Source organism: Heptranchias perlo, chromosome 1 (genome assembly GCF_035084215.1).
Source record: "Heptranchias perlo isolate sHepPer1 chromosome 1, sHepPer1.hap1, whole genome shotgun sequence".
NCBI classification, from domain to species: Eukaryota; Metazoa; Chordata; class Chondrichthyes; order Hexanchiformes; family Hexanchidae; genus Heptranchias; species Heptranchias perlo.
The window spans coordinates 72,607,672-72,633,081 of NC_090325.1; the positions used below are offsets into that span (position 1 = coordinate 72,607,672).

Genomic DNA, 25,410 nt, shown 5'->3' on the forward strand with positions numbered 1-25,410 from the left:
CGACTTGGAAATATATCGCCATTCCTTCATCGTCGCTGGGTCAAAATCCTGGAACTCCCTACCTAACAGCACTCTGGGAGAACCTTCACCATACGGACTGCAGCGGTTCAAGAAGGCGGCTCACCACCACCTTCTCAAGGGCAATAAATGCTGGCCTTGCCAGCGATGCCCACATCTGTGAACGAATGAAAACGAAGGGCCGAGAACCAAAGGACACAGATTTAAGCTGATTGGCAAAAGAACCAAAGGCGACATGAGGAAGAACTTTATTAGGCAGCGAGTAGTTATGATCTGGAATGCTCTGCTTGAAAGGGTGGTGGAAGCAAATTCAATTGTGGCTTTAAAAAAGGAATTGGATAAATAATTGAAGGGAAAAAATTTGCAGGGCTACAGGGAACACGCAGGAGAATGAGACTAACTGGATTTCTCCTACAAAGAGCCGGCACTGGCTCGATAGACCAGATGGTCTCCTCCTGTGCTGAAACCATCTATGATTCTATGGTGGTATACAATTATGCTGTTGATGATGGCTCATCGCACCTCATGGATGGCCGGCCAATTTTGGGCTGCTAAATTTGTCCTTGTTCATTCTCACTTTGCATCTTGGTAGTACGATGCTACACAATGGAAGGTGCCCTCACTGTGAAGACAAGACTTTGAGGATGAATTTACACAGGGGTTCTTCAGCTCATCTGCCGTAACTTCAGTAGTGGAGTTGCAGAAACCCTGGGAAAATGGTGTAAATGCCTTTTTTCCGGAGTTTCCGCAGCTGTTCTGCCAAAGTTATGGTGGACATCAGGAGAGCCCTGTGGCTATTCACCCATTTGTCTTCACAAGAACTGTAAGGTGGTCAATGCTGCCAGTACTGTCGTGAAAAAAAGTGCTTTCAAAAGGTAGGTTGATGAGTACAAGTTGAAGTAAGTTACTCCCTTGCATTGGTTTCTTCACAACTTGTTGAATGCCCAGTCTGCCAGCTATGTCCTTCAGGACTCGGCCCACCCAGAGTACATTCTGTGTTGTTGCTTCCCTCGGTGATTCCTCCAAGTGATGTACAATATGGAGGAGTACTGATTCTCCAGTTGAGGGGTACAGTAGTGGTAATCAGGAGGTTTTCTTAGCTGGTTTGACCTGAAGCCATAAGACTTAATGGGCTCCAGTCTCACTGTTGTGAACTCCCAGGAGCCAAGCCCACCCAACTGAAAACCACTGTGCTCCTACCTCTGGTGGGTCTGTCTCGCCGGTGATAGAGGAGTTTGGGATGCTGGCTGACAGATACAACTCTGTGAGGACCACTATCAGGCTGTTACTTAACTAGTCTATCGAGGCAGCTAGCTCAACTTGGACTCCAGTCCGAGATGTTGGTGAGACGGACTTTTCAGGGTCAACTGGGCTGGGATTGCCTAAGCCTTGCCCTGATCTGATGGCTGGATCATTGCCAATAGGTGCATCCAGTATTCCTGTTATGATTGTGTTCTGTAGCAATAGTTTACAACTGATTGGCTTGCTGGGCCACTGCAGCATGCATTAGAAATCAACCACATTGTGTGGGATTGAAGTCACCTGTAGGCCAGACCAGGTAAAGGTGGTAGGTTTGTTTGCCTGAAGGACATTAGTGAACCGGTTGGGTTTTTCCCAATAATCTGGAAGCTTGGATAGTCACTTTTCCTGGCACGAGCCCATCAATTACCAGATTTATTGAAATCAGTACTACAACCTCTACACAACCCTTCCCTCTAGCGGGTATAGTATGGAAAATACACTGGAGCTATCTTAAAAAATATAAAACAGGAATTTGTGTGATATTCATTTTCCACTTCTTTGGTTATTCGTAGCAGTAATATGGATTTAATTTGTGGAATAGGTTTATGAATCTGAACTTGAAATCATTATTTCATTGTTCAGGAACTAGAGACTTTCATAGTTTTGATTTATATGCATCAACTGAAGCTTTCATCTTGTGGCTTCATGCTTAATGAAATGAACTGTACTATTACATTTAAGAATTCTACGTTCTCTCCATTTGAAGTTACTGAAGATACAGAAAATCAGGAGATATAGTTAACCAAACATTAAATGTGTTTCATAGAAAAATGTAGCAGCTGCAAATATTAGGATCCATGGAATTAAGTGCATGGAAGTAAGATTCACATTCTGTAAATCATGAGTGACATCACACACTGAGTATTATATCCAGTTGTGGTCACTGTACTTATGAAAAGATAAAAGGTGGTAGAAACAATTCATGGTAAAGCAGCAAAATGATTTCCAGCTTTTCGATCATTGAGTATTCTGACGTAAAGATACAGAAGCTAAATCTATTCTTGGCAACAAAAAATATTTGACAAATTTATTAGAGTTCTTTGAGTCTGACAAATTTATTAGAGTTCTTTGAGGAAGTAATGGGCAGGGTGGATAAAGGGGAACCAATGGATACAGTATATTTGGATTTCCAAAAGGCATTCGATAAGGTGCCACATAAAAGGTTACTGCACAAGATAAGAGCTCATGGTGTTGGGGGTAACTTACTGGCACGGATAGGGGATTGGCTAACTAACAGAAAACAAAGAGTTGGGATAAAAGGGTCATTTTCAAATGGCAATCTGTAACTAGTGGGGTGCCGCAGGGATCAGTGCTGGGGCCTCAACTGTTTACAATATATATATCAATGACTTGGATGAAGGAACAGAGTGTATTGTGGCCAAATTTACTGATAATAGAAAGATAGGTGGAAAAGCAAGTTTCGAGGAGGACACAAAGGGCCCGATATTACCATGGCGGGGGGGGGGGGGGGTCGGCCACGCGCCCGGTGAAATCAGTCTGCCCCGTGCGCAATCGCAGGCTGATTGGATCCACTTACCTGTTGTTCCGGGTTCCCCGCTGCTGAGCTGCGCGGCAGGCGGAATGCGCATACGCAGTAAGGTCTGTCAGCTGGCGGAGCTCTATTTAAAGGGGCAGTCCTCCACTGACTGATGCTGCAAAAAATAGGAAAAATTACATCATGGAGCAGCCCAGGGGGAAGGCTGCTCCCAGGTTAATGATGCCTCACTCCAGGTATCATTGGATGGGGTGAGGAGGAGGAGGGGGAGGTCCGAGATCTTTCCCCCAGCGGACGGGAGGAAGTGGCCTGCCTCTGCCACCAAGAAGGCCTGGCTCGAGGTGGCAGAGGAGGTCACCTGCACCACCAACATATCGCGCACCTGCATCCAGTGCAGGAGGCACTGCAATCACCTAAGTAGGTCAGCCAAAGTGAGTACACTCCATCTGCCACATCACCGCCTCCACCCCACATCTCCTTCTGCACAGCCAACACTACTCTGTCACATCACTCCTCACACCCACTCAAAGCTCATCCTCATCTTACCTGCACTTACTCACCTCGCCAGTACTCATCCCGCCACTACCACTCAACCCAATCCTCATACAATCTCATGGCTCTATCTCATTCTCACCCTCTCATGCATCTCTTTCACAGTCAGCCTCACTCAACCTGCCTCTACCTGTGCTGCAGCCACAGGGCATGCATCACATATGTGCAGTAGGAAGCGTAAGGCAAACGTGTCGTGAGCATGAAGGGGATGCACAAGGGTGTTTGAGGGTTTGTCATGGTTTTTACTTCTATTTAATTTCTGATCAACTCACATTACATATTATGTTGGCACCACTACTGCCACGTCTTTGCGAATCTTGTCTGGTTTGTGCAATAATGCCCTTTCCTGAGGATCACTATGAAGACCCACAACTGATGCCACCCATTGTGTCACTGCAGAGTGGGTGTAGGTGTATTTGCAGGGCTCTTTTGTGCAGACGACTGAGAGACGTCGGCGATGTCCCCGGTGGCACCCTGGAAGGATGCGGAGGAGAAGTTGTTGAGGGTAGTGGTGACTTTGACAGCGACAGGTAAGAAGATGGTGCTCGGCATGAAGGAGGCTGCAGATGTCCACGATTACATGTGGAGTGACTCTGAGCCTCCGTGTGCACTGCTGCTCAGAGAGGTCCAGGAAGCTGAGCCTCTGTCTGTGGACCCTGTGGCGAGGGTAGTGCCCTCTGTGACACATCTCTCTCTGCGGTTGCCCTCACTCCTGCTGTGCAGGTGGATGTGTCACAGCACTGTGTTGTGGAGCTACACGTGTCAGAGGTGGACGACGTGGCCGGCGAGGCTGGTGATGCTGTTCGCCCTCCGAGGAGTTCATGACTGCAACTACGGCGGCCCCCATCCGGAAGATGTACATCTGAGGGGGTCCGCAAGGTAGGTACATGTCTCTGGACCCCGGGGTAAGTGTGCAAGTTGGTGAATTTTATTATTAGGAGGAGGGTGCTGGAGGCCAAACTTTGTCCAAGGTGACAGAGTGGCCTCCTGCAATGAGTGAGGGTCTCTTTCCCCCCCCCCCACCCCCGCAACCTGTCAAATGGACCCTTGCAGCTGCCACAGGCTGATGGCTGCAACACGACCATTTGAACTGGGAGTGTTTCCCCCAGTACGGGAAACAGTCCCAGTTGTTTGCAAAATCACAACCCTCCGAAAATATCATGTTAATCAGGGGCTCGATTTTACCGGCGCGTTTCCAGCGGGGGGGCCCCAAAAATCCCGATATCCAGGCACGTGACCGGATCGCGCCACGATCCCGCCCACTTCCGGGTTCCCCGATGACGTGCGGGGGTGCGTGCGTAGCCCCCACTGGTGGGAATCCCACAGGCAATTAAAGCCAGCGGGATGCCACTTGAGTGTATTTATTTCGCTTGTTCAGGTCATTAACTGACCTGATTAAGGGACTGTGTGTGATTTTGGAGAAACATGGGACTGTTTCACACACTGGGGGAAACAGTCCTGGTTGAACTGGATGTGTTGCAGCCGTCAGCCTGTGGCAGCTGCAAAGGTCCATTTGACAGGTTGGGGGGGGGGGGGGGGGGCGGGGGGGAGACCCTCACCCATTGCAGGAGGCCGCTCTGTCACTTGGGACAAAGTGTGGCCTCCACCACCCCACTCCTGACGGTCAAAGTCACCAACCTGCACACTCACCCCGGGGTCCGGAGACATGTGCCTACCTTGCGGACCCCCTCAGATGTACATATTGCGGATCGGGGCCGTCGTAGCTGCAGTCATGACCCCCTCGGAGGGCGAACAGCATCACCAGCCTCGCCATCCACGCCGTTCACCTCTGACACGTGGAGCTCCACAACAGAGTGCTGTGACACATCCACCTGTACAGCAGGAGGGAGGGCTACCGCAGAGAGAGATGCGTCGCAGAGGGCACTGCCCTCGCCACAGGGTCCACAGTCCGAGGCGCAGCTCCCCGGACCTCTCCGAGCAGCAGTGCACACGGAGGCGCAGATTCACTCGACATGTAGTCATGGACACCTGCAGCCTCTTTCATGCCGAGCTGCTCCTGGCTGGCCCCAGCACCATCTGCTTACCTGTCGCTGCCAAAGTCACCACTGCCCTCCACAACTTCTCCTCCGCATCCTTCCAGGGTGCAGCCGGGTACACCGCCGATGTCTCTCAGTCGTCTGCGCGGAAGAGCCCTGCAAATACACCTGCACCTACTCTGCAGTGACACAATGGGTGGCATCAGTGGTGGGTCCTCATAGTGATACCCAGGAGCGGGCATTATTGCACAAAACAGACAGGATTCGCGGAGACATGGCAGTGGTGGTGCCAATATAATGTGTGATGTGAGTTGTTCTGAAATTCAATATAGGTAACACCCATGACAAACCCTCAAACACCCTTGTGCATCCCCTTCATGCTCACGACACGTTTGCCTTACGCTGCCTACTGCACATATGTGATGCATGCCCCGTGGCTGCAGCACAGGTGGTGGCAGGTTGAGTGAGGCTGGCCGTGAGGGAGATGCACGAGAGGGTGCGTATGGGATAGAGCCATGAGATTATATGAGGATTGGGTTGCGTGTTAGTGGCGGGGTGAGTACTCGCGAGGTGAGTAGGTGCAGGTAAGATGAGGATGGGGTTTGAGTGGGTATGAGGGGTGATGTGACAGAGTGGTGTTGGCGGTGCCGAAGGAGATGTGGGGTGGGGGCAGTGTTGTGGCAGACGGAGTGTAGAGGAAAGACTACGTGTTCTCACTGTGGCTGACCTACTGCGGTCATTGGAGCGCCTCCTGCACTGTATGCAGGTGGGCGATATGTTGGTGGTGCAGGTGACCTCCTCTGCCACCTCGAGCTAGGCCTTCTTGGTGGCAGAGGCAGGCCGCTTCCTCCCGCCCGCCGGGTGGAAGATCTCTGTCCTCCCCCTCCTCCTCACCCCATCTGGTGATACCTGGGGTGAGGCATCATTAAACTGGGAGCAGCCTTCCCCCTGGGCTGCTCCATGCTGTAATGTGTTCTATTGGTTGCAGCATCTGTCAGTGGAGAACTGCCCCTTTAACTAGAGAGCCTCCAGCTGACAGATCGTACTGCGCATGCGCAGCCCGCCCAACGCGCAGACCAGCAGCGCGGAGCCCGGAGGAGCAGGTAATTGGATCCAATTAGTGGATTGCCTGCTACGATCGCGCGGGCAACCCACTAATTTCACCGAGCGTGTTGACCACGTTCCCGAAACCCAACCCGCCGGAAACCCGCAGGCCTGGTAAAATCGGGCCCCAGGTCTCTAAACAACCTGAAATACCTAAATAAATACCTTAAGTGGCTCCCCGCCGGCATTAATTGCCCGCGGGAGGCCCACATGCAGGGGCTGCGCGCGCATGTCAGCGCGTCAGTGGGGAATCCGGAAATGGGGCGGGTTGGAGCCGGGCTCCCGACCCACCCCGGGAATCCCCGATTTTCGTAGCCCCCCCCGCCAGGAACGCACCCAATCGCGGGTGCTAAAATCAAGCCCAAAGTGTCTGCAAAGGGATATTGACAGGTTAAGCGAATGGACAAAACTTTGGCAGATGGAATATAATGTGGGAAAATGTGAATTCATCCATTTTGGGAGGAAAAATAAAAAAGCAAAATATTATTTGAATGGGGAAATAATGAGGGACTCAATAAAATTAACATAAGTAAAACAACGGTAATGAAGAAAATAATAGCACTGAAGAGTGACAAATCCCCAGGACAAGATGGTTTCCATCCCAGGGTTTTAAAGGAAGTAGGTGAGCTCATTACAGATGGCCTAACTATAATCTTTCAAAGTTCTCTAGATTCAGGAACCGTCCCTCTAGATTGGAAAATTGCACATGTCACTCCTTTTGCACATCCCGGCTCCAACCCGCCCCATTTCCGGATTCCCCACTGACGCGCTGACATGCGCGCACAGCCCCCGCATGTGGGCCTTCCGCGGGCAATTAATGCCGGCGGGGAGCCACTTAAGGTATTTATTTTTAAGAAAGGAGAGAGAGGGAAACCAGGGAATTATAGACCAGTTAGCCTAACATCTATTGTGGGGAAAATGCTGGAGTCTATAATTAAGGATAGGGTGACTGAACACCTCGAAAATTTTCAGTTAATCAGAGAGAGCCAGCATGGATTTGTGAAAGGTAGGTCGTGCCTGACAAACCTGATTGAATTTTTTGAAGAGGTGACTAAAGTAGTGGACAGGGGACTGTCAATGGATGTTATTTATATGGACTTCCAGAAGGCATTTGATAAAGTCCCACATAAGAGACTGTTAGCTAAGATAGAAGCCCATGGAATCGAGGGAAAAGTACAGACTTGGTTAGGAAGTTGGCTGAACGAAAGGCAACAGAGAGTAGGGATAATGGGTAGGTACCCACATTGGCAGGATGTGACTAGTGGAGTCCCGCAGGGATCTGTCTTGGGGCCTCAATTATTCACAATATTCATTAACGACTTAGATGAAGGCATAGAAAGTCTGATATCTAAGTTTGCCGATGACACAAAGATTGGTGGCATTGTAAGCAGTGTGGATGAAAACATAAAATTACAAAGGGATATTGATAGATTAGGTGAATGGACAAAACTGTAGCAAATGGAATTCAATGTAGACAAATGTGAGGTCATCCACTTTGGACCAAAAAAGGATAGAACAGGGTACTTACTAAATGGTAAAAAGTTAAAAACAGTGGATGTCCAAAGGGATTTGGGTTCAGGTACATAGATCATTGAAGTGTCATGAACAGGTGCAGAAAATAATCAAGAAGGCTAATGGAATGCTGGCCTTTATATCTAGAGGACTAGAGTACAAGGGGGCAGAAGTTATGCTGCGGCTATACAAAACCCTGGTTAGATCGCACCTGGATTACTGTGAGCAGTTTTGGGCACCGCACCTTCGAAAGGACATATTGGAGGGAGTGCAGCGTAGGTTTACTAGAATGATACCCGGACTTCAAGGGTTAAGTTACGAGGAGAGATTACACAAATTGGGGTTGTATTCTCTAGAGTTTGGAAGGTTATGGGGTGATCTGATGGAAGTTTATAAGATAGTAAGGGGAACAGTTAGGGTAGATAGAGAGAAACTATTTCCGCTGGTTGGGGATTCTAGGGCGAGGGGGCACAGTCTAAAAATTAGAGCCAGACCTTTCAGGAGTGAGATTAGAAAACACTTCTACACACAAAGGGTGATAGAAGTTTGGAACTCTCTTCCGCAAACGGCAATTGATGCTAGCTCAATTGCTAATTTTAAATGTGAGATAGATAGCTTTTTGGCAACCAAAGGTATTAAGGGATATGGGCCAAAGGCAGGGAAATGGAGTTAGATCACAGATCAGCCATGATCTTGTCAAATGGCGGAGCGGGCTCGAGGGGCTGAATGGCCTACTCCTATTCCTATGTTCCTAGAAATACTACAAAATGCTGCGGTACAGAGGGATCTGGGTGTCCTCGTACATGAAACACAAAAAGTCAACATACAGGTGCAGTTGGTAATCCGGAAGGCAAAAGGAATATTGGCCTTTATTTCTAGGGGGATGGAGTATAAAAGCACGGAAGTCATGCTACAACTGTACAGGTGCTGGTGAGACCACACCTGGAGTACTACATACAGTTCTGGTGCCCTTATTTAAGGAAGATTATACTTGCATTGGAGGCAGTTCAGAGAACGTTCACTCGGTTGATTCCGGATATGTAAGGGTTGTCTTATGAGGAAAGATTGAACAGGTTGGGTCTATACTCATTAGAGTTTAGGAGAATGAGAGGAGATCTTGTTGAAACATACAAGATTCTGAGGGGACTCGATCGGGTAGATGCTGAGAGGATGTTACCCCTCATGGGGGAATCTAAAACTAGGGGGCATAGTCTCAGAATAAGGGGTCGCCCGTTTAAGATGAAAATGAGGAGGAATTTCTTCTCCCAAAGGGTCGTGAATCTTTGGAATTCTTTACCCCAAAAAGCTGTGGAGGCTGAGTCATTGAATACATTCAAGGCTGAGTTAGACTAATTTTTGATCAGCAAGGGAGTCAAAGGATATCAGTCTCCGCCATCTGGGCTTTTGATGGGCTGAAAAACTGGCCTTTACAGCCTTTATTTAAAAGAAAATGTAAAATGGAGACAGTGGGAACCAGAAAAAAAAAAGTTAAATAAAAGTTTTTGAAATTAGGGGTTCAATTAGACTTGAAAAGGTTTTTCAACAAAATTTAAAATTAGTCCAGTGAATGGGAAATAAAAGTAAATGGGCACAAATTGGAATAACAATTTTATAGGGTTAATGTTACAGTAATAAAACTACATCTGACATTTGAGTAGCTTTGTTACTGTGATGTTTGTGTTTGTTTTTTTATTATTATGATTTGTGAGCTCAAACTTTACAAAACCACCTGTTTGGTCATTTCCCTGGATCAGTCGGCACTCTGATGGTTAACGGTGAGCATGATCCTAGTTTTTAAAATGATGAAGAGAAACAATAATGTGAATGTAGGGAGATTTTTCTTCAAAAATAGATGAGGGAAACAGACGACATAACTACAAGCCAAGGAAGCCACAAACTAAATTTTAGGTAAGCAATAACTTTGTCTCTCTTCCTGTCACACTCTGCTTGTTTCTTGCTCTCTCTATGCTTTCTCTCTCATTCTTTGCGTGCATATATGCACGTGAGTCTGTCTGTCTGTCTCTCTCTTTTTCTTCCTCTCTTCAGCTATGTTTTACATTCTGTTCTTCAGCCTCAAAATATTTTACTTGGTATCTGTCAGTTTTGAGATTTTTTGACCATTTTTCCACAGACAGGATTTGGAAAAATGCTGAGGATTTAAAGCAAATTGTAGTCACACAAATTTAGGAAAAACGGCACCTAGGTGGTTAATATCCTAATAGAAGCGGTTTTCCCCAAAGACTAAACAATAAGCAATCTGTTAGCTTGTCTCTGTAATCTATCAACACCTCACATCCATAGTATTGTGAAGTCTATAGTCATGGGCACATGGCAGAGAGTCTGGCAGGTCTTCCCATCCAACTATAAACAGGGAGATAAAAAAAAAACAAAGACACAGGCAGGCAGTCAGGTCCAGGTAATGCTGCAAAGGCAGTCAGACTTTTTAAAATAGAAAGCTGTGAGCGAAAGCTTTCGCCAGGCTGAAAAGAATGGAGAAGCATAAGTTAGAATATAAGAAATAGGAGCAGGAGTAGGCCATATGGCCCCTCGAGCCTGCTCTGCCATTCAATAAGATCATGACTGATCTTTGGCCTCAATTCCACTTTCCCGCCCAATCCCCATATTCCTTGATTCCCCTAGAGTCCAAAAATCTATATATCTCAGCCCTGAATATCATAGAATCATAGAAAGGTTACAGCATGGAAGGAGGCTATTCGGCTCATCGAGTCCGCACCGGCTCTATGCAAGAGCAATCCAGCTAGTCCCACTCCCCTGCCCTTACCCTGTAACCCTGCAAATTTTTTCCTTTCAAGAGTATAAGCAACGACTAAGCATCCACAGCCCTCTGGGGTAGAGAATTACAAAGATTCACAACCCTCTGAGTAAAGAAATTCCTCCTCACCTCAGTCTTAAATGGCTGACCCCTTATCCTGAGACTATGCCCCCTAGTTCTAGACTCTCCAGCCATGGGAAACAACCTCTCAGCATCTACCCTGTCCAGTCCCCTCATAATCTTATATGTTTCAATGAGATCACCTCTCATTCTTCTAAACTCCAGAGTATAGCCCATTCTACTCAATCTCTCCTCACAGGACAACCCTCTCATCCCAGGAATCAGTCTAGTGAGCCTTCGTTGCACCGCCTCTAAGGCAAGTAAATCCTTCCTAGATAAGGAGACCAAAACTTGTACACAGCACTCCAGGTGAGATCTCGCCAAAGCCCTGTACAACTATGATAAGACTTCCTTACTCTTGTACTCCAACCCCCTTGCAATAAAGGCCAACATGCCATTTGCCTTCCTAATTCTTGCTGTACCTGCATGTTAAGTTTTTGTGTTTCTTGTACAAGGACACCCAAATCTCTCTGAACACCAACATTTAATAGTTTCTCACCATTTAAAAAATATTCTGTTTTTCTATTCTTCCTACCAAAGTGAATAATCTCACATTTCCCCACATTATACTCCATCTGCCACCTTCTTGCCCACTCACTTAACCTGCCTATATCCCTTTTCAGACTCTTTGTGTCCTCCTCACAGCTTACTTTCCCACCTAGCTTTGTATCAGCAAACTTGGATACATTACATTCGGTCCCTTTATCGAAGTCATTAATATAGATTGTAAATAGCTGAGGCCCAGGCACTGATCCTTGCGGCACCCCATTAGTTACAGCCTGCCAACCTGAAAATGACCCGTTTATCCCTACTCTCTTTTCTGTCCGTTAACCAATCTTCTATCCATGCTAATATATTACCCCCAACCCCATGAGCCCTTAGGAGTTATTCTATTTAAGATAAGTACGATGACCGACTAATGTGGGGAATTATTTTGTTTTATTATGTGAAGACATGTTGAGCTACTTGAATCTGAACCTGATTGTTGCTCTGTATGTTCACTCCCTATGAAATAAAGCAGCTTATTGATTTCTATCTGGCCCCATCACGCCAATTTGTTTTTTTAGTCCGCCTTTGAAGAGATTGAAGAAGTACACGTGCAAAAGATAGAAATATTCAGTTGGGATCACAAGGGGAGCAATTGTTAACCTCTGGGTCATGTTATCATACAGTTAAATATTTGGCACACCCCTAAATGTTAGACGCTCAGACTGTTTACAGAAGTGACTAGCGCCACTGTATCAGAGAGAATATCTAAGGCAAGACTTGTAATAGTCCTACAGAATTGATATATCTTTTGATCAAGCTTATTCCTTTTACTGATGACATCAACATTATAATTCTTAAAAAAAAATCAACAGTTCTCCCTATTAAATAAATCCCAGTGATGCAAGAACATGCAAACTTCATTATAAAGTAAGAGTATTAACATTCAAAAATCACAAAATGGCTCTTTTTAGAGGCTTATTTTACAATTGTGAAAGAAGCAGCTTTAGAAGTATCTTGATGCTGTTGCTGTTATAATTAAATGGTATGCAATAAAACAGCAGTAAACTCATTTTAATGGCTTGAACTATGAACAAATTATTTCATTGGACATTCATTCAGAGTTCTGAATGTCGGCCTGATTTTAATGCAGGAATTTGTGCAGGTCAAGCTATAGTGTTCAGGGCTAAAAGCTGGCTCCATAAACCAGTTGTTAAGTTAGTCAGAGCCACATCTAGATAGAAGGTAAATAGGTAAGAAATGTATTTAAACTATTAAATGGAGTTAAAAAGTAAAACTTAAAATATAGGTTTTAAGTGATAAACCATGTCAAAAAAAGTATTCGAAAATTGGAGGAAAAGTTTTTGAAGCATTTTATTTTAATTTACATACATTATAATTTAATAATATAAGGTTAATGTGACAATATTATTTACTCCTGACTTTTCAGCAGCTTTATTGCAGTAGTAAAGTTTGTTTCAATGTCACTGTTTGTGAGTTCAAAACTTCCAAAAATTGCAGGCTCAGGGAGGTTCAAATTCCCTAGAGCTGCCTGCAGCCTAAGAGTTAAAAGGAATGCTTTTTGCTTACTGGAGAATAGCCATTTACTCCATCAGGGAGATTATTAGCAGCATTTTGTCACCAGGTGTCATCCTCCTTACAGCTACTGACACTTAGGGAACCTATTAGTGTCAACAGGTAAATTTATGATTGCAAAAAACAGAATAAAAATTTTGTTCACAGATACCTTGATATGGTTCAAAATTCTTACCTCTGTGTCTTAAATCCACCTCAGGTTGGGTTCACCAAATATTGCTTGTGCTTGTGGAGTTTTGTTATCCGGCTGGGCTATTCACATGTTGCAATTAAGGAAGGTGACATCGATGTGTGCTGCTGGGTTCAACTGGGAAAGAAAAAATAGGGATAAATTTGAGGAAATGCAGCATCTCCTTCAGAATTGCACATGAGCATTAACTTACCAAGTTGTAATCTTCACAGTGTAACAAAAGTGTATAAAGTGCGCTGACTATTCAAAAGTACATCCAAGTAACCCTCGTTTGTCATTAAAAGAAAATGTATTTAGATTTCTGTGCCTAGCCCTGTTTGTATTCAGTGGAACAACCTGGAAATGTTTAATGAATTGTTTCTTTAGTTATTAACAGATATTGGTATCCTTTAAGAAGTTTGTCTGATTCTTGTTTGAGATCTGATTAATAAGGGATGGCTAGCAGTAATTTACAAGTCTGTAATTCAGTCAGGATTGTGGTGACAATGAAGTGTTAGTGATTTATGAATATTGACGACCCTAAGATTATATTACACTCAAATTTACATTTGTTGTTTTATTTAATATAAACTAAATGTTTGTTTATGAGGGAAAAACGAGTTGTTTTTCTTACTGTATAGGCTAAGCTCAGATGCAAGATGATATGACAGAAGTGAAATGGTGATGTTCAACCTGAGAGCTTGCAGCTTCACATGACAGCTATTGTAAGATTCATCGCCTCCCCCCCCCCCCCCACTGCAATACTTTTTTGCAGTAGTATTTTTCCTACAGTTTCATCCATAGCAATGTATCTCCATTGCACGTAAAATCTATTTAAATGCTTCATGGGTACTACCAGCCCTCCGGTACTTCAAACTTCTTCCTTTTGAGTTTTGTATTTTGGGATTTTTAACCATTTTTCCACAAGAAGGATTTGGAAAAGTGTAAGAAGTGTGTTTTAAATGAAAGTGGGTATATATAGGTGTAAAAATCTTCATGCAGTCATATGCTGCAGTCATTGAGACAAAGAGGAGTTTGTATGTTTATGAGTCAGGCATTGAAGATGTCTTCCACAACGATCAGCGACAATATGTAATTCTTTATCTCATTTTAGACTTCCTACAAAGATCGGCATCTATTTTTTTCGTGATAACCCTATTCATTTGAGTCTAGCATGGGGTGTCTGACAAGAATCCAGTCTTGGGAAGGGAGGAGAAGGTCACTGGTTTTATTGACAGGCCTATTAACGAATCACTGAATGGGAAGAAGTCAGAGGGAATGCCCCTTCACACTTTCTGTGGTCAAAAGTAACATAAAAGAGAGAAAAACCTACGTTCAAGGTCAGTCAGCTGAAGAAATCTGCTGATAGGGAAGCCAGTAAGGTAGAGGCAGGCCTCCTTTGAGAAAAAAGTCAGCCTAAGCCTAGATAGCTGGCCAGGTTCCAGAGAAAAAGAGTGTTTAAGAAAAGTGATTTCTTTTTAGCCTGCTCGAAGGATCAATATTGTGTATTTTTTTCTTGTAAGGGATGTGAGGTCCGCTTAAGGCAGTAATCGGTAACACTGAACTCAAGATAATATCTAGTGTAATAACCTAAAAACATAACCATTACTTATCTCTTAATATTCTATGGTGGGAAGGGGAACTTTAACTAGGGTAGATATATGAATTGGCCTATGAACATTTAGTTTGCAATCCTGCACATTTTGACACAGAATAAAGCAGATCTTCTGTTGCCACGATGAGTTTTATTTTACTTTGTGTCACCATAAATACAAGCAGTGTAAACAAAATTTAGCCTTTGTCTTGAAAGCATGAGTTTGTCTACTTCTTCCTCCACCTCTCATGAGAACATAAGAATTAGGAGCAGGAGTAGGTCATATGGCCCCTCGAGCCTTCTCCGTTATTCAGTAAGATCATGGCTGATCTTCTACCTCATTGCCACTTTCCTGCCCTATCCCTATATCCCATGATTCCCTTAGTGTCCAAAAATCTATCAATCTCAATCTTGAATATACTCAACGACTGAGCATTCACAGCCCGCTGGGGTAGAGAATTCCAAAGATTTACAACCCTCTGAATGAAGACATTTTTCCTCATCTCGATCCTAAATGGCCAACCCCTTATCCTGAAACTATGACCCCAAGTTTTAGACTCTCCAGCCAGGAGAAACAGCCTTTCAGCATCTACCCTCTCCTATTGAGAAAGGATGCAATTACACTGCACAAATAGTGTCTGCGCAAAGCTGACATTTAATGCTGTAAATCTAGAATTGGGACCCAACCTGACTCCAGAGCAAAGCAGAGTGAGATTCCACTCACTAGGGAGTCTCATTCCACTTTGCTCCAAAGTCAGGTTGAGCCCTGACTCCAGATTTGCACTGCAACTTTCTTGCATGGATACAAAATTGGATTGACGACAGAAGACAGAGGGTGGTTGTAGAGGGTTGGTTTTCAAACTGGAGGCCTGTGATCAGCGGTGTGCCTCAGGGATCGGTGCTGGGTCCACTGTTATTTGTTATTTATATTAATGATTTGGATGAGAATTTAGGAGACATGGTTAGTAAGTTTGCAGATGACACCAAGATTGGTGGCATTGTGGACAGTGAAGAAGGTTATCTAGGATTGCAACGGGATCTTGATAAATTGGGCCAGTGGGCCGATGAATGGCAGATGGAGTTTAATTTAGATAAATGTGAGGTGATGCATTTTGGTAGATCGAATCGGGCCAGGACCTACTTCGTTAATGGTAGGGCGTTGGGGAGAGTTATAGAACAAAGAGATCTAGGAGTACAGGTTCATAGCTCCTTGAAAGTGGAGTCACAGGTGGATAGGGTGGTGAAGAAGGCATTCGGCATGCTTGGTTTCATTGGTCAGAACATTGAATACAGGAGTTGGGATGTCTTGTTGTAGTTGTACAAGACATTAGTAAGGCCACACTTGGAATACTGTGTACAGTTCTGGTCACCCTATTATAGAAAGGATATTATTAAACTAGAAAGAGTGCAGAAAAGATTTACTAGGATGCTACCGGGACTTGATGGTTTGACTTATAGGGAGAGGTTGGATAGACTGAGACTATTTTCCCTGGAGAGTAGGAGGTTAAGGGGTGATCTTATAGAAGTCTATAAAATAATGAGGGGCATAGATAAGGTAGATAGTCAAAATCTTTTCCCAAAGGTAGGGGAGTCTATAACGAGGGGGCATAGATTTAAGGTGAGAGGGGAGAGATACAAAAGGGTCCAGAGGGGCAATTTTTTCACTCAAAGGGTGGTGAGTGTCTGGAACGAGCTGCCAGAGGCAGTAGAAGACGCGGGTACAATTTTGTCTTTTAAAAAGCATTTGGACAGTTACATGGGTAAGATGGGTATAGAGGGATATGGGCCAAGTGCAGGCAATTGGGACTAGCTTAGTGGTATAAACTGGGCGACATGGACATGTTGGGCCGAAGGGCCTGTTTCCATGTTGTAAACTTCTATGATTCTATGATTCTAAGTATAAATGCACCCTTGGACATCAGAAGATTTTCAGTGACTCAGTCTGGCCTCTTTTCCAACAACTTTTTTGTGGTCACACCTTGGTTCCACATTGCTGTGTGATGAATTGGAGGAAAACCATGTTACCAATCTGTGCTACAACACAGTGGTACAACATGCTAAGCTATTTAACAGCCACTTAGAACACAAAATTAACTTATTTTACCTGCAATTTAACACTGCCTAGTAGGTTTAAAACAATAAGAATTCACATTACTGGTTACAGAGAGACCCAAACAAATTAGGAGATCCACAGAGCACATAATGAAACACAGGAGGTGATAGGAGAGCAGTAATGTGGGAGAACGGAAGCATTGGAGAAAGCACTGGTGGGAGGTTTAGAACAAGAAGCATTCAATGACTATAGAGGCCCACTAGCAGAATGTGGGTTATAGTAGGTCAGACACTGGAAGTCAAGTCTGGGCCATGAGTGTAAACTATTCCATCTGTGTGTCTAAACATTCTCTCAAAGGAGATGACTTTTTTTCTTCAAAAGCAAAGAAAACAAACTGTGGTTTGAGGCAGTGTGTCAGAGCACTGCAAAATTAACCGTCAACTAATACTGATAAGCACGTGTAGCACAGTAGGATTTCTTAAGAAGCTATAATTCTAGATGATGAAACTGAGAAGCTGTCAGCAGTGTGACTGCTAAACAAATTAATATGCCTGCCCACTGCCACAACAGGAGCCTAGAGCCATCCAGAGTGTAGTAGTGGCATTCCAAATGTAGCATGTGCACACACATATTTAGCTATATATAATTTATACCTGTTGCAATTGCCAAATAAATTTTCTGAATAACTATAGAGGATTTTAAAGTAATTTAGTTATGGCTGCCTAAAAATGTAACAAGAGGTTTGTAAGACTGCTGTTAATGATTATTTTATATATACAATATATATATTATATATATGGAGAGCAACTGACAGACAAAAGTTCTGATTACTTTAAAACTAAACAGTAGGATTGTGTTCAAAAGCTTTTTTGTGAAGAATGTTGATTTGAAAAGCCTATTGTCATCTGAATCAATGCCAAGACAGCTTGAAAATCAGAAGACTAGACAAAAATTGATGCATGGATCTATGTATACTATCAGAATATTAAGTAATTCAGACCTGCATTAAATTCAACATACTCTGCAGTTTATGCCAGCTTGATGGTTAGAGTTTAAAGACCAATGGGTTGAAATTCTACTGAACAATATTTTTAGTCTACTGGCAAATGTACAGGTGTAAAATCCCTATGTGTACTATTTCAGCAAAGTTGTTAATCTGTATATTTTGAATGGCTTAATGACTGTTAAAATAGCGGGTGTTATGGCTCCTATACTGTTGCCACCTCCTCCTAAACTTATGCAGCTTTGCAATGCTTTTACATTGTATGGACGATACAGAATGAAGAAGTAGGTTACATTACCTACCTTGTTAGTGTTTTACATTCTCTAAATGTAATGCATCCTTCACACAACCACATTCTACCCGTCCACGTGCAGGCCCTGCAAAGATTTCGGGTTTTTTTGGTTGGGGGAGTTTGTGGTTAATTAGTCTCAGTGTAAGTGAACATGAACAGGCACAATGATGCAGATCTTGGAGCCTAACACAATGCAGGAGTGGGAAATGACACACAGGGTTCGATTTTCGCACCCCCGAGCGGGTGCGCTCGTGGCGGGGGGCTCCGAAAATTGGGGATTCCCAGGGCGGGTCCGGAGCCCGGCTCCAACCCGCCCACTTCCGGGTTCCCCGGTGACGCACTGACATGCGCGTGCAGCCCCCGCATGTGGGACTCCCGCCGGCAATTAAAACCAGCGGGATGCCACATAAAGTAATTAACTAGGTACTTCAGGTCGTTTACAGACCTGATTGACCTGATATTTTTGGAGGGGTGGGATTTTCAAGTCAACTGGGACTGTTTCCCGTACTGGGGGACACACTCCCAGTTGAAATGGACGTGTTGCAGCCATCAGCCTGTGGCAGCTGCAATGGTCCATTTGACAGGTAGTGGGGGGGGGAGGGGGAGACCCTCACTCATTGCAGGAGGCCACTCTGCCACTTTGGGCAAAGTTTGGCCTCCACCACCCTCCTCCTAACAACAAAATTCACAAACTTGCACACTTACCCCGGTGTCCAGACACATTTACCTACCTTGCGGACCCCCTCAAACGTACATCTTCCGGATGGGGGCCGCCGTAGTTGCAGTCATGAACTCCTCAGAGGGCGAACAGCATCACCAGCCTCGCCGGCCATGCCGTCCACCTCTGACACGTGTAGCTCCACAACACAGTGCCTTGACACATCCACCTGCACAGCAGGAAGGAGGGCAACGGCAGAGAGAGATGCGTCGCAGAAGGCACTACCCTCGCCACAGGGTCTACAAACCGAGGCTCAGCTTCCTGGACCTCTCTGAGCAGCAGTGCACACGAAGGTTCAGAGTCACTCGACATGTAGTCGTGGACATCTGCAGCCTCCTTCATGCCGAGCTGCTCCCGGCTGGCCCGAGCACCATCTTCTTACTTGTCGCTGTCAAAGTCACCACTGCCCTCAACAACTTCTCCTTCGCATCCTTCCAGGGTGCCACCGGGGACATCGCCGACGTCTCTCAGTCGTCTGCACAAAAGAGCCCTGCAAATACACCTACACCCACTCTGCAGTGACACAATGGGTGGCATCAGTTGTGGGTCTTCATAGTGATCCTCAGGAAAGGACATTATTGCACAAACCAGACAAGATTCGCAAAGACGTGGCAGTAGTGGTGCCAATATAATATGTAATGTGAGTTGATCAGAAATTAAATAGAAGTGAAAACCATGACAAACCCTCAAACACCCTTGTGCATCCCCTTCATGCTGGGACACGTTTGCCTTACGCTTCCTACTGCACATATGCGATGCATGCCCTGTGGCTGCAGCACAGGTAGTGGCAGGTTGAGTGAGGCTGACTGTGAAAGAGATGCATGAGAGGATGAGTATGAGATCGAGCCATGAGATTGTATGAGGATTGGGTTGAGTGGTAGTGGTGGGATGAGTACTGGTGAGGTGAGTAAGTGCAGGTAAGATGAGGATGAGCTTTGAGTGGGTGTGAGGAGTGACGTGATAGAGTAGTGTTGCTAGTGCAGAAGGAGGTGTGGGGTGGGGGCGGTGATGTGGCAGACGGAGTGTAGGGGAATGAGTAAGTGTACTCACTTCGGCTGACCTACTTAGGTCATTGAAGCGCCTCCTGCACTGTATGCAGGTGCGCGATATGTTGGTGGTGCTGTGGACCTCCTCTGCCACCTCGAGCCAGGCCTTCTTAGCGGCAGAGACATGCCACTTCCTCCCGCCCGCCTGGGAGAAGATCTCTGTCCTTCCCCTCTTCCTCACCCCATCCAATAAGACCTGGAGTGAGGCATCATTAAATCTGGGAGCAGCCTTTCCCCTGGGCTGCTCCATGCTGTAATTTTGCCTATTTTCTGCAGCATCAGTCAGTGGAGGACTGCCCCTTTAAATAGGGCTCCTCCAGCTGACAGCCTATGCTGCGCATGCGCAGTCCGCCCGTTGCGCAGCTTTCCAGGTAAATACCTTCAATCAAGCTGCGATTACGTGTGGAGCACCCTGATTTCACTGGGCGCGTTATCCATGGAGATCATTTGAAATATGAAGAAGACCCTTCCACATAGGTAATTTCTCTATACCATTTCTAATTGGAATTTCATTCAGTTAATTTTGAAAGAGTTAGTGAATGCAGCATTAATTGTTATTGTTGAGAGTCCACTACTGCAGGTGGAGATGGGGGGAATGGAACCCTTTCTAAACTCTATTTCACTTGAGGCTTGTTAATTTTGTAGTCATGTCGTCAAATTAAGTAGCTTGCTTATTTCTGCTTATTTTTGGCATTTTAAAGACCTGTGTTATGTCTGCCTCAGACTTATTTTTGTTCAGTAAAAACAACTTTAGTTCTGTAAGTCTCTCTTATCATAACTTAAGGGCCTAAGTCCTGGAATCATCCTTGTTGCTTTCTCTAAACACACTCTTTTGAAGGTAGACGCCGAAACTTGCACAGAATATTTAAAATTTGTAATTGTAATATTACCATTATCTATATAAGATTAACATAAAACATTTCAACTTGTATTTAAATACCCTCAAGTGCAGCACACTACTTGGTTAGCCTTGTTGATAATAGTTTCACATTGACTGGAAGCTTTCTTTGGTCAATAATTTCCTCCCAATCTTTTTTCACAACTTCTTTGCACATGTTTCATTTTCCAATGCGCATTACTTTACATTTAGCCACATTAAAATCCATGACAGTTGATCCAGATCCTGTTAAATGGCATCATTTTCCCTTAAACTTATCACCTAGTCGCTTAGCTTAGGGTCATCAACAAATTTTATATTACAGATAAGCTCCTCCAAATCATTTCTGAATAATGTGAACATACAGTGCAGATTCCTGCAAAACTTCACTAGTCACCGAACATTTGCGTTTTATAATCAAACCAATTTTATATCCAGTAGCTAATGAGCCATAACCTTCTTTAAAAGCTTCTTATGTGGAACTTTATCAAATGCCTTCTGATAATTGAAGTAGATATTCATTAGATTTACTAGATTAAGTTACTTCATCAAAGAATTCTAGTAGATTTGTGAGATACGACCTACTGCTTGTAAAATTATGCTGACTTTTCCTCACGGCCTCTTTAGATGAACATTTATAGCATCCTGTATATTTCTCTCGAGAATTTTCCTAACTATGAATCTTACGCTGCTTTATGATTTTCAGATTCACCATACACTTTTTTTTTAAATCCTGGGATCATATTTATTCTTCTCCTGTAATACAAGGTAGCCCAGATTCAAAATGTTTTAACCTAAAAAGAGCCTTTACACTGGTATTACATGGAAAGGAATGCTGGATGTTGAAGATTGTATGGATGCATTCATATGAATGAATGGGTGTGTGTTTATGAGAGAGAAAGTCCACATAAACGATTTGGACTCGGGAATCGAAAGTACAATTTCAAAATTTGCAGACGACACCAAATTGGAGGATATAGTTCATATCAAGGAGGACTGCAACAAAATACAGGAAGACATTAATTAACTTACAGAATTTGGCATGTAACTGGCAAATGAATTTCAATATAGATATGTGTGAGGTATTACATTTTGGTAGGAAGAATAAGGGGGCCACATACAGCTTAGATAATAAGAGCCTAAATGGGGTAAAGGAGCAGAGGGATCTGGGGTTACAGACACACAAGTCACTAAAAGTAGTATCGCAGGTTAATAAGGTCATTTGGAAAAAACAAACCAAGCACTGGGGTTCATTTCTAGAGGGGTAGAATTGAAAAGCAGAGAAGTTATGTTAAACTTGTATAGAACATTGATTAGACCACACTTGGAGTACTGTGAACAGTTCTGATCTCCGTATTATTATAAGAAGGATGTTGAGACATTGGAGAAGGTGCAAAAAAGATTTACTAGGATGATACCAGAATTGAGAGGTTATACTTACCAGGAAAGATTGAGCAATTTGGGGCTCTTTTCTCTAGAAAAGAGAAGACTAAGGGGTGACCTGATAGAGGTCTTTACGGTTATAAAAGGGTTTGATAGGGTAGATGTGGAGAAGATGTTTCTACTTGCGAGGGAGACCAGAACTAGGGGCCAGAAATATAAGATAGTCACTAATAAATCCAATAGGGAATTCAGGAGAAACTTTTTTTACCCAGAGAATGGTTAGAATGTGGAACTTGCTACCACAAGGAGTAGTTGAGGTGACTAGTATAGATGCATTTAAGGGGAAGTTAGATAAACACATGAGGGAGAAAGGAATAGAAGGATAAGCTGATGGGGTTAGATGAAATAGGGAGGGAGGAGGCTCGTGTGGAGTATAAGCACTGGCATGGACCTGTTGGGGCAAATGACCTGTTTCTGTGCTGTACATTCTATGTAATTCTATATAAAGCTTATTAATTTCTCTCTGCGATGGGTTTGTAGTGTGTTGTGGAGCTGTTTTATAAAGATAGGCTTCTCCAAAATCTAAACTGGCCCCTTCTGGCATTGACCACATAGGTGTAGGATGAATATCCTTTCCTCCAGTATGTATTACTAAGACACTTAATATGTGAAGAGTTCTTGGGTGATTTGTACATGCAGTGTTGTTGTTTGCACTACTGAAAGAGGGTGTTGAAACTGTGTGAGGTACGTGTAGGAAATTCCAGTGGTCTTGTGAGGATACTACTGCTAACTTGCTGTGTTGATAACAATACTTATGATGAATTAGTAAATGATCATATGACTTTCAATCTCTAACAAGTACCAAAATTGGTGTTGTCATGGTGGCCACAAGTCAGTATATGCAATTTAACAATGCATTTCATAATTTTGAGCTCCATGGTGCAAAATTTGTTTAGGTATAGAATTTTGTTTGATTAAGCCACTAATATTTAATCATTAATATAATTAAAATTTCAATTAGTGGACCATAATTTCAGAACCATACTGGACATTTAAATGGCCATTTTCTCCTCCTATTGGCTGTGTACGGTTGGGGGAAGAAGGGAAGTCACCAAGAATGTGAAATCGCCTGCCTTGTCAGGGTCTGATGTGTTTGTCAAATGTTAGTTTTTATTTTTCCCTCATTTCAGCAGCAAATATTAGTCTACTGCCACTAAAATATCTCTGACATGGAGCAGGACTGAGACTGATGCATTTCAAAATGTTTCTAATTTTAAAAATGAATAAAAAATGTGTTCTCTGCAGCTACCCATCACAATATGCTACAGTACCATTTGGGGAGAGTAAAAGTATCATTATTTTCACAGCACTATATAGTACCAGTACCACAAATCAAGATACTATTGCTAGCTAGTGGTGATGCAATTGTTTCTGGTGGTGCAACAGTAGGAAAAAAGTCTAATAATTACATTTGTGGTGAATATCACTTCAAAAAGCTTTGAAGGAATAGGTGTTCGTTCCACTATTAGTAACAGCCCCTCTGAGGAAAATTATAACCTAGGCTCTGCTTACAAGGAATCCATCTGATTATATTTTTAATTTACTTGTGGCATTATTTTTAAAGAAAATAAGGACAGTCAGTTCTGCTATTGTCCATGCTTAGAGATCATATTGTTACACAAAGGATTTTTTTTTGTTTTGTTTTGAAGCTGTCTTTGAATACTGTAGAGGTACATAAATCTAGAACTGTGTACCAGCTATGTTTGTGGCTTTCTAATTAGTGGATTACATGCATTAAAACTTTCTTTGGTGTATAAATAAAGGATGAATGCAACCTAAATTATGTTTAATACTTCTTAAATCTGCCCCATGTCAGTGTTTAATTAATTCTCTTGAAGATTTGTTTACATAGAATATTTAATGTTGTATATTAAAATAATCATAGATGATTAAAGCTACTTTTGTAGTTCAACATGCTACTGTATTAATTTATTAGATGTAAGTGATAAATAACCACCCATAATTTATATGATTGAGTGTGTTTCATTCATATAGGGAAATCTTACATGGATAATTCATGTTTGTCTGATTTTGTTCTAATCTAGGATGTCCCATGTCCTCCAGTTTGAGGAGCAAACACGAAAAGTAAAAGATGCAAACATGCAAGATGAAGACACTTTTGAAATACATGATCCCCGGAATCCAGTGAACAAAAGACGAAGGGAAGAAAGCAAAAAGATCATGAAAGAGAAGAAAGAGAGAAGATGAACCCAACCCCCGCCCCCACCCCCCCCCCCCCCGCCATGAATAGAAGTTGCATGTAAATGATAAGTTCTGTCCTAGTCATATGGCACTTGATGATGTCTGCTAGTATTTAGGCAGCTTGCTGCAGTCTGTAATGTCACAAACTTGCAAGATGACTCTGACTGAAAGAATACCTTTTCTAATGATTTTTCTTCAAATAGCTAGAAAATAAATTTTATTATAGCAGTTTTCTGTCTCCTATTCATAAATTACACTTTGTAGATCCTTGTAAGGCCCGGTAACATAGCTGGTGAAGTACTATGTCCATGGTCACAGATTCTTCTTTCATTCCGTATCTTCGCACACCTTACAAGTAAAGCCTAGATTGGTAGGTTCTGGGAAAACGATATACATAGCAAATATATTGCGACATTGCAGAAAGGCAGGCCACACAAAGTCTCCTACTCCCACATTGTATAAAACTCCAGGGCTGCACACATTTTTAAACAGCTAAACGTTCTTTGCTCCTTGTATCAGGCCTCTTGTCACCAAAGTCTCTGGCCTTTCTACAGGAGTAGGGTACATAAGACAGACATATAGAGTATCAAATATTCTTAATCCAGTCTCCCTGGGCTTATGTGTTTCCTTTTCTTGTTTCCCTGGAGCTTAAGGTGTCAGCACTGGGCAACAAATCTCCACCCAACATAATACTAGATTGTCCTTTTCAGGACAAGTATACAAAAGAAAAATTATGCTTTTTAAGTTTTATGGTAGCACAGGCAACGAACCTTACGCTCCCTAGACTGGCTTATAGTGAGCAAATAACATCTAATATATTTTGCTCACAAAAACAAATCTGTTTGCCCACGTTGCTTTGTTTATATGTTAATAAAGCATCAAAATATTTTCAGAGAGCCCAAAATACACTAGAATCCCTGAACAACACACTTCTATAGTGACCACTAATAATAGCAGCATGTGTCTAAAATATGTTTAAATATAAACAAAGAAGAACATGACAAAAGTCACTCAACACGTCCTTTGATTGACAATGCACATGTTGTATCGTGGAGTCT

At 43.4% G+C, this 25,410-nt stretch overlaps 1 protein-coding gene across 2 annotated transcripts in view; it reads left to right on the forward strand.

Moving 5' to 3' along the window:
- The window catches only part of cwc27 (CWC27 spliceosome associated cyclophilin), a 304,048-nt gene extending 279,468 nt beyond the window's left edge, over window positions 1-24,580 (forward strand). For both annotated transcript variants that reach the window (XM_067986629.1, XM_067986639.1), the window contains one exon: window positions 24,196-24,580. In XM_067986629.1, the coding sequence (XP_067842730.1) occupies window positions 24,196-24,358 (163 nt within the window). In that variant the 3' untranslated portion in view covers window positions 24,359-24,580. The remainder of the gene's footprint in view (window positions 1-24,195) is intronic.
- The last annotated feature ends 830 nt before the right edge of the window (window positions 24,581-25,410 follow it).